A 15,090-nucleotide genomic window follows, 5' to 3' on the forward strand; every position below is an offset into this window, starting at 1 on the left:
AACGTATATTAAAATAAAATATTTATAAATAAAAATTTAATTTTTATATATTATAATTTAATCGATTATATAATTTTTTATAAAATTATTTTATAAACATTAAAATTATTAATTAATAATAAAATTTAATAACCGATTATTTAATTATTAAATTAAAATAAAAAATCTTTAAATATAAATTTAATAATTTAAATTTTTTTATTAAATTTATAATAAATAAATAAATTATTTAAAAAACGTTAATTTAAATTAAAATATTATACATTTTTAACTTTATTAATAAATTAAAAAATAAATTTATAAATACTTATATTATTATAAATATATAATATTATAATTTAAACTTTATTTTTTTTAATATTTATTTAATAAATTATAATTAATATACGATTAAAAACCATTTTTTAAAATAAAACCGTTTCGTTAATATTATATATATTATTAATTACATATAAATTAATAATATTTCGTATTTTAATTATATAAAATTTAATAAATAATTTATTTATTAATTTATTTTTATTATATTTTATATATTTTTATATATTATATCGTTTTTTAAAAATAATTAATTAATTATTTAATTAATAAAAATTTATATAATTTACGTAAAAAATAATGGTTAAAAATCGATTAAATAATTTATAAATAATAACTTTAAATATATCATTAATAATTATAATTTATTAAATTTATAATTATTATTATTATTTAAAAAAAACGTTTTTAAAATTTAAAAAATTTAATTTAATAATTTATTTAATATTTTTTTTATTTTTAAAATAAAAACGATTTAAATAAATATATTTAATTAAAAAAATTTTATAAATAATAAATAATAAAAAATAATAATAATATTTACGTTTAATTTAAATATAATATTTTTATTATTTTTATTTAAAATATTATATTTTAATTTTATAAATTATTTTACATTATTTTTTATTAATAATAAAACGCCGTTATACATTTATTAATATTATTATAAAAATTAAAAAATTTATTATTTATTAATTTATTTAATAAATTAATTAAATTATAATTATAAAATATAATTAAATAACACGTTAATATTATAATTTTAAAAATTAATATTTTAATAATTAAAAATTAAAAATTAAATATATTATAATTAAAATTTAATTAAAACATTAAAATTTATAAAAATCGTATAAATTTTAAATTTTATTTTTTTTAAATAAAATTAATTTAATTAATAAAAACCGTAAAATACACCGTTTTTTTTATAATTTTATAAATTTCTTTTATTTTATATAATAAATTACGTAATAATAAATTAAAAAATTTAACAAATTTATTATATAAAAAAATTCGTTATTTTATATATAAATTTTAAAAATTTTTAAAAAAAATTCGCTAAAGCGAGGATTTATTATATTATAAATTTATTATAAACAAGTTTAACTGTATATTTATATAAGTATGTATAAGCATTTAGTTATGCGCGGAAAACGGGTTGAAAAACGGAGTGCATAAGTCAAGTCGCTGTGAATAGTTTTAAGTATTATGTAGCTCAAGAGTTGTCATTTCAAAAGCGCACCTTGAAAGTCTATACAATACCTAAACTACCTACCCACTCTGAAGTTCGCTAATGCTATGTAAGCCTTTCTCTCTCGGGCACTTTTCTTAATAGATTGAGCCTTATATAAGCCGGCCAGTATAAGGATAAGTGTTTAATCTTGTCATCTACTGCGGTAGAACTTGCATGCAGATAAGATCGGTTAGTATAAACACGAGAAGCTGACAAGCGAGATTATTTATAAGATACTCCGACTTAGACTTTAGAAATAATCAAACCCTTAGAGGAGATATAAGTTGAAACTGCAAGTGCGCTAGCCGCTGTTGCAAATACCAGTTCTCGTATATAGCATGTTTTTTTATCACTATATCATAAGACTCAGGTAATATTGTTATAATATATAATTATAAAGGGTGAATATAATAGTTAAGATATTCATGATAGTCCATATATATATTCTTAGCATACTCTCGCATTTAAAAGTAAGCATAAACCATAGACTCGCAAAGACTAATAATAGTTACTCGTTCTATAAGAGACGTAGATATTGGATAATATGACGGTTGTTATAGAATTGATTGACTTATCAATTTTAGGCTATAACGTCAAGCTCAAGTAATAACGAAGTTTCTAAAGGATCATGTGTGATGTTTTAGATTTGCGGCTTGTGATCAGTTATGTCATTGGGCTAACTGTATTATGCCTTTGAGGCGCCACAAGAAACTTTAGGTTGGTTGATACGGAGAATAAACGTGGTATAAATGAATTTAATACAGTCTAACTTGGTCTACGCACGTTGCATTAAATCGAATAGCGCAACCAACAATTACCTAATGTACCTACCTCTGATGATCTACAATGTACCTAATATCTTCCCCCATCTTTCAATCTTCAACTCCATTTCTTCACCGCCGACTTAGTGGCTTAGACAATCGCATATGTAGATGAACAAAAGCTGACTATGGCCCTGACATAAGTCCAAACATTTCTCTTCAGTAATAGTTCTTTTCCAAGGTTACTGAGCGGTCAGATGCATCGGATGCGCAGCTACTAGCATCATGCAGTTCGATTCTAATGGTGGCGCGGGACTCGATACGAAGTACTTGGACTCGGCGGGACAGGGACATTTTAAGTTGTCCCCACCACCATTAACTCTCACGTTAACCACCCTCGTATAAAAAATAAAAACTTGGGACTTTCAATATCACCTAGTAATAAATTGACAAAAGGCGCGATGACCTCTTCAAGGCCTGGTGTCGATTTGGAAAAGGAGTTGACCTGTTCGGTAAGTTTGTATCTTATCTTAAGTGGTGGAAGATGGAAGATGGAATTCAAGGGATACTAAACGGTTACCAGATCTGTACGGACATCCTCTACCAGCCCTTGACCCTCCTCGACTGCCTGCACACCTTTTGCGGCTCCTGTCTAAAGGACTGGTTTTCATGGCAAAAGACAGTAGCAGAAAATTCACCAAATCCTGCATCGCCCGGTTCCCTAAAATTTACCTGCCCGTCTTGTCGCGCTCAAGTTCGGGACACCCGTCACAATGCCACCGTTACCACTTTGCTCGACATGTTTCTAACCGCGAATCCGGACAAAGCTAAGCCGGACGACGAGAAAGAGGAAATGCGCAAGAAATACAAGCCCGGAGATAATGTCTTACCGCGGATCCAAATACCCCAGAGATCACTCGAGGAGAGACGGATGGAGGAGATGGAAAGGCGGATGCTGGAGCACGCACGTCAGATGAGCTTGCATGATGCAGGTGTCGAATCCGCGGAGGGATCTAGAACGAGGCGGCATCATGGCCATAGCCGGTCCGAAGATGGGAGGAGCAGATCCGAATGGGACAACAGTCGTGAGACACGACATCGGGATGCGCGTGATAGACCCCTACGAGAGGAGGGACACAGGCGTCGACATGACTCGAATGGCATGTTACAACCTGATTTACCTCCGGATGAACGGCGCCGCTATCGTAGTGAATCACAGCATCGCTCTCGTGATTCATCTAGGACTAGGAGGAGACAAGTTGAGCACCAAGCGTCGATAAGATCCCTGATTAGTTCGTCCGATGTGGACTTCCGTGACATAGAGAGAGAAATAGAAGAGTTTGCGCGACAAATTCAGGAAGAAGGTCTCTTAGATGGATTAGATTTAGATAACATCGACCTGGCCCAGAATGACGAACTAAGCCGAAAGATCACCGAAGCGTACCGACGGAGGCAGAGGGATCGAATTCGTACCCAACAACCTAGGAGAAGCGACCCAGTCATAACGTCTCTTAGACCCGAGCCTCTGCAATCTTCTTTGCGGCCTCCTCCGACAGACACATCTCGACCTAGCAGCCGGCCAAGATCAAGGTCGGCGCATAGTAGACCGGCTACGAGCCAAGGCCAAGTAGACGATCGCAGCCGACCCCCTGTTACGTCAACTCATCTAGAGGTTCGTGCTGATCCGGAAAGGCGGCGGCGGAGGAGGACCTCCAGCGACGCCAGAAGCGCAACCGATCCCGTGAGGCCAAGAACGGCAGAGACAAGGCCAGCAGCAAGATCACAGACAGATCTAACTTTAAGACCGCAGAGTACCGACCCATCGTCACGCCGTCCTTCTATCACCGAATCGAGGAGCTCTAGTATGCCTACTACAAATGCGGTCGGACAGCCGCAGCCGGAAGAAGGCTCTAGACCCAGAGATCTCTCTTTTAGCGCACGAACATCTGCTACTCAGATCCCACGGACGCCCTCACCGGAACCTCATTCTGATGATTCTAGCATGGAACACCCAAAACGTGCACGACGGCCTTCAAGTCTCGTAGCTCCTCAATCACCATTACCTAGCCTTGGACTTATATCATCGCCCTCACATCAAACGCATCACCAACGGACGAGATCCCAATTTTACCAAGAGCCATCAATCACGTGTGCCCGATGCGAACGACCGCATATCGAATATGAACTTCATTATAACTGTTCAAAGTGCGCCAACGGGACGTGGAATATCTGCTTGAGTTGTTATCGTTCTGGGAAAGGGTGTGAGCATTGGTTTGGTTTCGGATATGCGGCATTTAAGAATTGGCAAAGAGTTGTAGCAGACGGAAACGAGGGGCTGGAGCCGCCGCACATGTTGACCTCATGTCGATATAAGCAACCCAAGTATACGCCAGGCGGAGCGGATGGGCGAAGGACGCTTACTACGGATGACCCGGCTAATCGCTTAGAAAGCGGCATGTTCTGCGTAAGATGCCTATCCCTGGCTAACGAGTGCTTCTGGCGCTGCGAATCTTGTAACGAAGGCGACTGGGGCTTCTGTAACAACTGCGTGAATACGGGCAAGAGTTGCACGCACCCTCTTCTTCCGCTGGCCTATGTCGCACCAGGGACAGGCTCTGCTACTCCCCCGGTTAGTCCTCGGCTACCTAAACGTCCACGAGGTGCGACGCTCTCATCGGGCCCCAACGCCGTTAGCCTTGGAAGTTTCAAGTCGCTTACTTTTACGACGACGTGTGAGATTTGCCACGGGCGTATCCCACCTGCAGACCAGAGATATCATTGTTTTGAGTGTACTAGCAAGGATTTAACGGATGGGCAACCGGGCGACTACGATATATGCGAGGAATGTTACACCGGCCTGGTCCACGACAAACGCATATCGGACGAGAACGGTCATACCGGATGGAGACGCTGTTTAGAAGGCCACAGGATGGCCATTATTGGATTCTTGGAAGGCTCACTTGGGCTAAGGCGTTGCATATTGCAAGATATCGTTGGTGGAAGGATTTTACGCAAGGAGCCGTACGAGGGAACCGGCGTCCCGGATGACGAGCAACACCAACCGAGAGGCGCGCGAATGCAAAGTTGGAGTTGGAAAGACTCGAACGGATCAAAGCTCGAGAGGCTTGTAGCTATCGACGTGGCGACGACAGCACCTTCATTGGGCACGGAGTTGTTCCCTCCCTCCGGAGGTGCAGGCTCAAGGGCAGTTGCGAAGTGGTCTTGGTACCCGCAGGCCGGCGTTACAGATGAGCTATTATTCCCCAAAGGAGCGGAAGTGAGAGAGGTAGAAGACGTGAACGGTGAATGGCTATTCGGGAGCTATATGGGCGCCGAAGGATTGTTTCCCTCGCCATACGTACGGATTATCGAGTAGCGATGGCCATGACAGTTACGATAACGATGTTGGTGTTGCATTTTGGACGGGCAAGTTATTTGCATTTATCTACATAATATGCATGGACATATACCATAGGGCGGGATACCTTGATACGTGATATCATTATGATCGGTCATGATGGACCGAAGTATAATACGGTCTTAACTAGCTAGTTGGCGTTCGTGAATATAATGAAAGAACAATTCAAATTAATAAACTTGTATTTTAATATCTTAAAGTTCTTCTGACTAGCCGTTGTGAACTACAATTTTTTTTATGTTATTGTATAGTTTAGTTAGGGGTTAAGGGGTAACTGATACGTACCGGAGGTACCTTACTTCTATAGACAGTGAACATGGGCTAAGGGAAGGTCCCGACAGCGGGAGCCGGGATGACGTGATTAAGAGCCGGCTAGCTGGGAACCCGAACCGTTGCAATTGCCACCCTCCAAAATAATTTCTAGGACTGCAGGGTCCTTCGAATTGGAGCTTTCGATCATTATTAATCTTTTAACCTTTTAACCTACCTTATTTCCAACTCTTCGCCGCTGATTCTCACATGCATCTTATCCTTTAGCGACAAAAGGGGATAATATAATATAAGGGTAGTAACATACCTAAATTCAATACAATGTTCCGGCATGGCGTGCGAACGATAACGACCACGGCGCGTAGAGCCGCGGCCGTCGCACCGGCTGCCGCGAAGCCTCCGAGTCCTCACACAATCGCCGTCTCGAAGGCACAAGGTATCGCAAAGGGATTAACTGGTGGTACGGATTTCTCTCTTCTTCTTCCCGTCTAGCCGCGCAAGCAAGCAAACCACGGGATGGTGCATATGCATATGTAAAAATGTAAAATATTTGTAAAATGTAAATCACAAGGCTAACGGAACCCCGTTTTCTTCTCCCGCGCAGCAATCGGTAACACGCCGCTCATCCGCATGAACAAACTCTCGGACCAGACGGGCTGCGAAGTCCTCGGCAAAGCCGAATTCATGAACCCCGGGGGCTCGGTCAAGGACCGCGCGGCGCTGTACGTGGTCCTGGACGCGGAGGAGCGCGGGCTGCTGAAGCCGGGGGGCACGGTGGTCGAGGGCACGGCGGGCAACACGGGCATCGGCCTGGCGCACGTGTGCCGCTCCCGCGGCTACAAGCTCGTCATCTACATGCCCAACACCCAGTCCCAGGGCAAGATCGACCTGCTCCGCCTCCTCGGCGCAGAGGTCTACCCCGTCCCCGCCGTCGCCTTCGACAACCCCGCCAACTACAACCACCAGGCCCGCCGCCACGCCGAGAGCTTAGATAACGCCGTCTGGACCAACCAGTTCGACAACACGGCCAACCGCCGCGCGCACATCGAGACTACGGGCCCCGAGATCTGGGCGCAGACGCACGGCAAGGTCGACGCGTTCACCTGCGCCACGGGCACGGGCGGCACCCTCGCCGGCATCACGCGCTACCTGAAGGACGTCTCGGGCGGCCGCGTGAAGGCGTACCTAGCAGACCCGCCGGGCAGCGTGCTGCACTCGTACATCCAGTCGGGCGGCAAGCTCGTCGAGCGCACGGGCAGCAGCATCACGGAGGGCATCGGGCAAGGGCGGGTGACGGACAACCTGGCGCCGGACGTGGCGCTGCTAGACGGCAGCGTGCACATCTCGGACGAGAAGAGCGTCGCGATGGTGTACAGCGCGCTGGACGACGAGGGCCTGTACCTGGGCGCCAGCAGCGCGCTGAACGTGGTCGCCGCCAAGGAGGTCGCCGAGCTGCTGGGCCCGGGACACACCGTCGTCACGATGCTGTGCGACGGCGCGTACCGGTATGCCGACCGCTTGTTTTCGCGGAAGTGGCTTGAGAGCAAGGGGCTGCTGGGCGCGATACCGAAGGGTTTGGAGAAGTATATCGTGCTGCCGTAGGTTTAACTAGGTACCTACCTAAGGTGCCTGCCTTGGTAATCTAGATAGATGTACCTACGCGGCTAGAAAGGGGTTGGAGGGGAGGAAAAGAGTACCTAGAGGAAGGAAGGAAAAAGAAAAAAGACTACGTATAGGGGAAGAGGCGTTTAAAGGTGAATGTATACATGCATATAACTAAGCGAGATGTTTGGTCGAAGAGAGGCACGCTTCTTGTTGGTAAATATCGATCAGTTTGTTTGTATATATGTACAAGTACAATTGCGGTGGCAGCGGCGGCGGCGGTATTATACACATCATTTGATCGGATCTGATCTGATATGATCAGATCTGAATCTATCATGACTCCTGTACAAGGCCAGTAATTTTTTGTATTTTTTTCTCCCTTCTTTTATTCCTTTTCATGCATCATTACCATATAGTTTCTGATACACCGCCTCCCCCCTCTTCTCGCCCGCCTCCTCCACCTCCTCGCCCGCCTCCCGCATCTTCTCCCTCGCCTGCCTCATCCTCTCGCTCACCTTCGCGCGCGCTTTTTGAACCTCAGCAGCGAGAACATCCCGACGGGATCGGAGCTGCGCCGCGAGCTCCGCGTTGTCGGCCTCGAGGACCTCGACGGCTATGTCGAGACCCCGTAGCAGAGGCGCGGTTATGGCGAGGAACTTGTTGGGATTCTTTAGGTACCCCATCTTCTCGTATTTTTCGTATAGCGCCTGCGGCTGCACTTCGCGGAGCTTCTTGCCTTCGGGCCATAACCTAACTACGTCCCGCGCGTGCTTGACCAGCTTGTCGACTACGGCTTCGCTGACCTCGTCGCCTTGCTTCGACACCAGCGCCGCAGCGATATGCAGCGGCGCAAGGAGGACCATGGGGTCCCTGTGCAGCGGCAGTTCTCCCTCGACCACCGGGTCGGTCTTCAGACGCTTCGGCTGATGCTCCTCCAGCTGCAGCAGCTCCAGGACTATCTCGGCCCATCGTAGAGCCTTGGCCGTCTCTTCCACCGGATCCCTAACCTTCGTTATTTCCACCAGATCCCCGTTCTCGTCGGTAAAGTTTACCGTTTCTACTACCGGATCCCCGTTCGCGTCGACAGCCTTCATCACGACGAAGTGCATGACCTCGTTGACCTTCTCGCTCGAGTCGAGGCGGAACCCCGTCCGCGCCACCCCGCGCGCCAGCTCGATGACTTCGAAGATGCGCCCCTTGGTGCCGAGTACGCGCGTGAGTTTGCAGTAGAAGCCCGGGTCGAAGCGGCGGCGCGCGTAGGCGACGCCCTCGATCAGAGGGCGCAGGTTGGCGAAGTCCTCGGGGGCCTCGAAGAGCGCGATGGCGTCGAGGACGGAGCGCCGCGTCTGGGGGACGTCTTTGAAGGGGTTCTGGTATCGGAACTTCAGAACCTCGCCGTCGATCTCGATGATGATGGGGTCCGATTGGAGTCTCTTCTCCCATTTCGGCGAGAAGATCTTCTTGCGCTGCTCCGTCGGTAGGTACGCGGGGAGGATGATCTTGTGCCGGATCGTGCCGAGGAGTTCGTCGAGCTCGGAGGACGAGGTTGGTGTGAAGTGTGCGATGCCCGCTGGGATGGGGGGTTAGAAATATTTGGTATCTTAAGTATCTCGTATGGAAGGGGAATGGAATATACCATTTCGTCGGGTGGAAGACGAGAAGGTCCGCCGTGTAGATGCGGTTATCCTCCTCGTAGCAGATTCCCAAGCGGCATTGCTCGCGCACAATGCGCTCAGCGCCGAATATCTCGACATAACTCCAGCTTTTGTTTAACAGGTAACTACCCTACCTTAGGTACTCGTCAATTATCATCGAAGTCACCCCGCGGTTGAAGTGAAGCTTCGGAGCTTAGATAATTTTATTTAATTTATTTTATTCCAATCGACTTGAAACTAAAATTTCCAATGCCGGCCCCCCGGCAGCTGCTGCTGCGCGCCAAGACCCGACGCCGCAACAATTTTCCTCCACCCGATTATCGATAAGCCCCCCCGTCGGATCTTCCAAGACCCACCCACCACCAACTTTCAAGAGTTGCGTCCTTCCATGCTTCAAGATTTCAACGAGGCCCTTCTCCAATCCGTAAAGGTTGATTCCACGACACAATGATCACCCAATCTGCGCGGCGGCCGCTGAGCAGCTGGAAGGCCGTCCTGCGACGTACCCGCCAGCAGCGGAAACAGCAGATGCCGCAGCTATTCCGCACAATGGCTACCGAAGCCACTCCCACGGCCTCTGCTTCTACACCACCACCTCCCCCTTCTCTGGCCGCCGTGAAACCCACGCTCTGTACGTCCCTCCGTCCTTCTCCCCACTCCGACTATCAACCAAAGCACAACCAATCCAACCAACCAACCAACCAACCAACTAACCAACCAACTAACCAACCTCTCCCTCCTCTAGACCTCCGAAAATCCAACCTCCCCCACAAACCCATCCGCACCGCCTTCGCAGTCTACCCCCGCGTGCCCTCAGCCCGCAAGACGCACCCCGCCCCCCTAGACTCGTACCACGCGCAACAAATCCGCCGCCTCGACCACACCGGCGCGCGCCGCGCCCTCTTCTCCAAGGCGAACCCGGACGCCGCGAAACCAGGCGACGTGCTGCAGGTAACGACGCGGCGCGGCGGCGGCGAGCCCTTCGCGGGCGTGTGCCTGTCGATCCGGCGCGCGGGCGTCGACACCGCCATCCTGCTGCGCAACCACCTGGCCAAGGTGCCCGTCGAGCTCTGGTTCAAGGTCTTCTCCCCCAACATCACCGGCATCGAGATCGTCTGGCGCCGCCCCAAGCGCGCCCGCCGCGCCCGCCTCACATACATGCGCAAGCCCAAGCACGACATGGGCAACGTCGACCATCTGGTCGCCGCCTGGCGCCGCACGAGGAACGTCTTTACGACGAAGGGGAAGGCCAAGGGGAAGAGTGCTAGTGCGCCGGGCGCGAAGCGGTAGGATATATAGGTAGGGAGGGAGGGAGGGAGTTAAGGGGGGGAGAAGCTGTAGAAGTAGATTTATGGCGGAGGATGAATGAGAGCAAGGGGGAATGAATGTAGCAACTCACTTTTCACCCGATATTAGTCTTGAACTACTACTGGAAGGACAGAGCAAGAAAGGTACATGGAATTGAGAGGTGTATTAAAATCTGCGTGTACAAAAACATGCGTAACTATTCGGTAGAGGTGCAACATATAAATATTAAATATTATATATTACATACCTGTCATGGTTCAAAGTCTACATTTCATTTCAATATATTTCAAACTTAGGCACCTATACCTGACCTCTCAAGTGCCTTGCCTCATGATTAAATATAATTAGGACATTTGTTGCGAATCACCTCACTATTTTCGCGCATGGCATTATTTCTGATCTAATATTTATTTATTTATTAAGAGACGACTGTATAATGAAATCACCTCATACAAACGTTCTGATTTCTACACTAGGTTACATCTCTCGGCCGAAATAAGTATGTGAAGGGAAGCCCGATTCCTGCTCATAACAGACAGGAAAAAAAGAAATAAGACAGATGATGCTTTCCCCCTATGATATATCATGGCTCCTACGAAGCCTTCTTGAGAGTTCGTGCAATCCAAACGCCGTGTCTGGGACAAACGCCAACCGAGAGAAATCAATATTGCCTCCTTCTCCATCTAGTATTTAATAACGTTTCTATTCCAGGCCTGAGCCCCCGTCTCTAACGTCATCTGTGCAAATAATTGTCCTGGTCTAGTCTTCTCCGTTAGTTTCCGCATTCGGCCGATACTACAAGAGTAAGGCGAGTATCTAAGTCATCCCGTACTCCCAAGATACCAGTTTACTCTCGTGCCTCGCTGCCACCAAGGATTGCGGAATATCGGCAAGGTTCCAACCTGCTCTATATCGTTATTGCGGATTGGTATCGGCTGAGAAGATGCTCGTATTGGTTCTCCACCCACGGGCCCTTTTGGCACTGGCGACTTTTCCCATCCCGCCGTACCTTTCCTCCCCTAATGATCAAAGGTTGGCTGTGTATCAGCTCTCTTTCTACGTCTCGGAATCGGTTCGTGCGCATCGCCATTTTCGCCCTTCCCTGGGTCCGTGATATGCTTCCTTAATGTCTCCGTCGTGTTAAATCCAACTGAGCTATCCAATCTCCCCGATGAATGATGAGACTGGTAAGTCGGGCCGGGATGTAAGAGACTCGTGAGAAGGTGTCTCTTATCTACGCTGCGGCTACGGCCTCGCTTCGGACTCGAAGGCCGGTGGTGAGAGAGCTGCCCAACCGACATTGCCGAATGACGACGTTGAAGCCTTAATTCAGTTTCTTCGGCCTCCGTACGGTTAAGGTATTCGCTAGGTAGAAGAACGGCCCGGTCAAGTCCGTATGGTAAACCACGATGGCGGCCACGAATCTGCATAGCGATTACGATGAGCTTCCCCAGGATAGTGAACTGCGAGCATAATGAGGCGTTGACACCGGGGTATCCCAAGCTGAGTCCAACAGTGCCGTAAGCGCTCACAATCTCAAAGAGTACAGCAAACATGGAGAAATCTCCAGTCATAAGCTTTGGGCCTTCGGTAATAGTGAGAATAAAAAAGCCGACGAATATGTACCACAGATCGAAAGAGAGTTGGCGACGTAAATGGGTTCCGACATATGATATGTTGCTCTTGCCAGCGATGTCGTCGTCATCATAGCCTTCACTGTAGACTCCAAGAGACTTCTCCTCGTAAACGTTCGTCCTACGAATTGAGATAGCGACGGGGAAGACGGAAATATACATCATGATGAGGTATGACGTTTGGACAGCTGGGTGAAGAGCAGACAGAGTCACACAGGAGAATCCCGCAGTTCTAGTAGCTGTGGCTTGGAACCATCCATCAAGAAAGCGGACATTTAGCGGCAGTCCGGCGACCGCTTCACCGTGTAGCTAATTAAACATTAGTGATGGGCAACGCTGGAGGTCTACCATTAGATACTTACGTCGAGGATGATGAACAGAATCAAGTCTATCCCGTTAAGAGCGACCAGGATAAAGAATAGCCACCAGGTAGCATTTGACGGAAACAAGAGGGTAAAACACCGTCGCGGGTGGTCTAAGAGAAACCTCAGCTCTTCCCAGAGACCAGACCCGCGGGGTACAAAAAGAGAAGCCAGCCAGATCATGAAACGAAGCATGATAGGGAATCCAGTGTTTCCGAGTATAATCAAGAATGACATTATGAGGAGCGGAAATATGGCCGTATTAAATGAGATCATGCTGTCGGGAGTAAGCGTCAAGCCAAGATCCATGAACGCAGAATTCGCCATGAAAAAGCCCCACCATACCCTGTTCTGGCCGGCCTCGTCAACGACCTTGCCGTAGTAGTCGTTGTGGACTATCCACGGAACCAGAGTGACCATGCCGAAGATGGTGTAACCAAAGAAGTAAATGGTGAGGACAAGGGCAAGTGTTTTTAGAGATCGATATTCGATGCCACCTAGCTCCTCTCTCTGCTCTTCGGTGAGTCCCAGGAAGGCAGAATTTCGACCTAGAGTCGGCTGCCAACTCAGATATGGCATAGGATCCTCATCCTTACTCTGAGTTAGGACGGACTTGATACGGTGTAGGGGGTTGCTCCGAGCAGTCGACGCGGTAGTCTCAGTGTGATCTATTTTTTCCCCATCTTTCCTAGGCATCCGGGGTTTCGAAGCACCAGTCGTGTGAGCAGCTGCCTCAACATCCTCTGCTATCTCCTCCGGAAAATCGTGCTCATCCCTGTGTGGCTTTATCGGCTCTTCGATGGTAATTGTTGGTTGGCGATCTGGACGACTTGCAGGGTGAAAGGGCGATGTTGGTCGGCGGGGACCTTCGACGCTTGATTCCCTTCGTCTACGACCCGAAAGACCAGGACCTTCAGGCCCCTCTTCGTCTACTTCTTCCGGTAGCGCACCTCTATCGGCATCACGCGGCCCGGGAATTCGGAGCGCACCCTTATCGATCTTGCGCTGCCTTTCCACGATAGCAATATGTTCCGCATCGGTCCGCTTAGAAGGCAGCGGGATTTCTTCGTCATCCGAATCAATGGCATCACTCCTCTTGACCAGGTCTGAAAATTTAATTTGAGGTGTAGGAAGCCGCTGAAAAGATTGGTCCTGATCTTTGGGATCAGCTTCCTCCTTCATATGATTCCCATTCGCAAACGGCTCATGGTCTGTAGCCCCCTCGATGGTGTAGTTATCTAGTACGATGCCATCATTAGTCATCCGAGATGCCTTGGCGGTATTGTGCATCACAGTGATGTTCCGGCCATTGACGCCCTTCTCTAGATCCACAGGATTGGCTTTCGCTTTTGACCGTGATTTGGACATAGAAACCCGTCGCGTCCGGGCTTCTCTTGCAATATGCTGGAATCTCTTCTCGAACCAATAGAGACGCAAGAAGACAACAGAGGAGTGAATGCTAATTGGATTAGACATCATACTGAGGAAGTAAATCACCAGTTGCTGAAAAGTGTTGAGCAAGTTGGCATCAATAGTATTCAGCCCTGCTTGCGTGTTTGCACCGCTAGCAAAGAAGAGGGCATCAATGTATGCCAATTTACCTTGAGCAGATGCAAAAATCAAGATTGATCCAAGAATAGTCAATCCGATAATCCAGAAATCTGGAGAAGATTAGCTCAATGTTGTGTTATGTTATGTTATCAGACGAATAGAACTTACAATGGACGGTAATAAAGTTGAAGTGCGGATTCCTAGACAAGAAGGACGGGCGAAGCGTTTGGACAAAATCCAAAATACGCTGACGAGATATCCCCATGATGGCTAAGTTGGAGTGTTATACACCTAAAAGTGAGGCCTGCTCTTCGATGCTTAATGCTCGAAGCAACGGGGAAAGCCGATGTTACAAAGCCACCAAGTCGAAGACCTGGCCGGTGAGGTCGTTGATGAGATTGTGGACGCCAAACATAATGGTTATTGCTCGTTCCGATACTATATAATGAGGTCAACTAACGGGATATGCGGAAGGCGTTGAGCAATTATATGGGTCAGACATTGCACGGTCGAGAACGACGTCCATTGAAATAAAACAGCTCGGTGGAAGGTGAGATGAGATGTTTAAAAGAGAGGGAATCAGAAGGTGAAGTACCAAGTCTGAATAAGTACCTAAGGTAGGGACTTGCAACAGCTTGGTACAAACTTCTATACAAAGGGGGCTAAGACAACAACAGAAAGGGAACAATAAAATCAAATCAAATATTCGGTAGTGGATTGATGTGCATTGATGCAAGGGTGAAAACACGTCCAGACGGAATTGAATTTTAAAAGTTTGTAGGGATTAACTGTAGTAACTTAAGGAGAATATTTTGACTTACTTGCTTCAAATTACCTGGCATAGTCTTGAGTAATTGGTCGATTGGTAGGTAAGCGCGCGAAGGGATATTGAGAGGTCGTTCTAGACGAAGTCTTGTTTTAGGTGGTGGTTGTTTGATGTTGAAGTTGTTGGAGATGGCGGAGAATCGAAGAAA

The 15,090-nt window shown here is 46.7% G+C and overlaps 5 protein-coding genes across 5 annotated transcripts; 3 read left to right on the forward strand and 2 right to left on the reverse strand.

Moving 5' to 3' along the window:
* Positions 1-2,338: 2,338 nt before the first annotated feature.
* On the forward strand, positions 2,339-5,909 carry F5Y00DRAFT_239946 (uncharacterized protein). The gene is made up of 2 exons (XM_048008156.1): positions 2,339-2,825; positions 2,897-5,909. Exons 1-2 carry the CDS (start codon positions 2,775-2,777, stop codon positions 5,687-5,689), a joined length of 2,844 nt encoding a protein of 947 aa, XP_047863814.1. The 5' UTR covers positions 2,339-2,774; the 3' UTR covers positions 5,690-5,909.
* Positions 5,910-5,990: 81 nt separating this feature from the next.
* On the forward strand, positions 5,991-7,802 carry F5Y00DRAFT_106878 (cysteine synthase). Its single transcript, XM_048003860.1, has 2 exons — positions 5,991-6,461; positions 6,606-7,802. The coding sequence occupies exons 1-2, from the start codon at positions 6,323-6,325 to the stop codon at positions 7,601-7,603; spliced, it is 1,137 nt and encodes a 378-aa protein (XP_047863815.1). The 5' UTR covers positions 5,991-6,322; the 3' UTR covers positions 7,604-7,802.
* Positions 7,803-9,534, reverse strand: F5Y00DRAFT_106875 (uncharacterized protein). The gene is made up of 2 exons (XM_048003859.1): positions 9,243-9,534; positions 7,803-9,176 (listed from the first exon to the last, which is right to left on the reverse strand). The coding sequence occupies exons 1-2, from the start codon at positions 9,358-9,360 to the stop codon at positions 8,002-8,004; spliced, it is 1,293 nt and encodes a 430-aa protein (XP_047863816.1). The 5' UTR covers positions 9,361-9,534; the 3' UTR covers positions 7,803-8,001.
* Positions 9,535-10,576, forward strand: F5Y00DRAFT_106874 (translation protein SH3-like domain-containing protein). Its single transcript, XM_048003858.1, has one exon. It carries the CDS (start codon positions 9,709-9,711, stop codon positions 10,549-10,551), a length of 843 nt encoding a protein of 280 aa, XP_047863817.1. The 5' UTR covers positions 9,535-9,708; the 3' UTR covers positions 10,552-10,576.
* Positions 10,577-11,588: 1,012 nt separating this feature from the next.
* On the reverse strand, positions 11,589-14,381 carry F5Y00DRAFT_263060 (potassium transport protein TRK1/TRK2; the record flags this gene model as incomplete). Its single annotated transcript, XM_048011473.1, has 3 exons — positions 11,589-12,512; positions 12,566-14,226; positions 14,285-14,381. 3 exons carry the CDS (start codon positions 14,379-14,381, stop codon positions 11,589-11,591), a joined length of 2,682 nt encoding a protein of 893 aa, XP_047863818.1.
* Between the last annotated feature and the right edge of the window lie 709 nt (positions 14,382-15,090).

This window comes from Daldinia vernicosa (assembly GCF_022497035.1).
Source record: "Daldinia vernicosa strain CBS 139.73 unplaced genomic scaffold F5Y00scaffold_30, whole genome shotgun sequence".
Taxonomy (NCBI): Eukaryota; Fungi; Ascomycota; class Sordariomycetes; order Xylariales; family Hypoxylaceae; genus Daldinia; species Daldinia vernicosa.

Coding starts and splice junctions, on each gene's coding strand:
- F5Y00DRAFT_239946 (XM_048008156.1), top strand. CDS start 2,775: ATGACCTCTTCAAGGCCTGGTGTCGATTTGGAAAAGGAGTTGACCTGT. Junction 2,826..2,896: donor AAAAGGAGTTGACCTGTTCG/GTAAGTTTGTAT, acceptor AACGGTTACCAG/ATCTGTACGGACATCCTCTA.
- F5Y00DRAFT_106874 (XM_048003858.1), top strand. CDS start 9,709: ATGATCACCCAATCTGCGCGGCGGCCGCTGAGCAGCTGGAAGGCCGTC.
- F5Y00DRAFT_106878 (XM_048003860.1), top strand. CDS start 6,323: ATGTTCCGGCATGGCGTGCGAACGATAACGACCACGGCGCGTAGAGCC. Junction 6,462..6,605: donor CGCAAAGGGATTAACTGGTG/GTACGGATTTCT, acceptor TCTCCCGCGCAG/CAATCGGTAACACGCCGCTC.
- F5Y00DRAFT_106875 (XM_048003859.1), bottom strand. CDS start 9,360: ATGTCGAGATATTCGGCGCTGAGCGCATTGTGCGCGAGCAATGCCGCT. Junction 9,177..9,242: donor GTCTTCCACCCGACGAAATG/GTATATTCCATT, acceptor CCCCCATCCCAG/CGGGCATCGCACACTTCACA.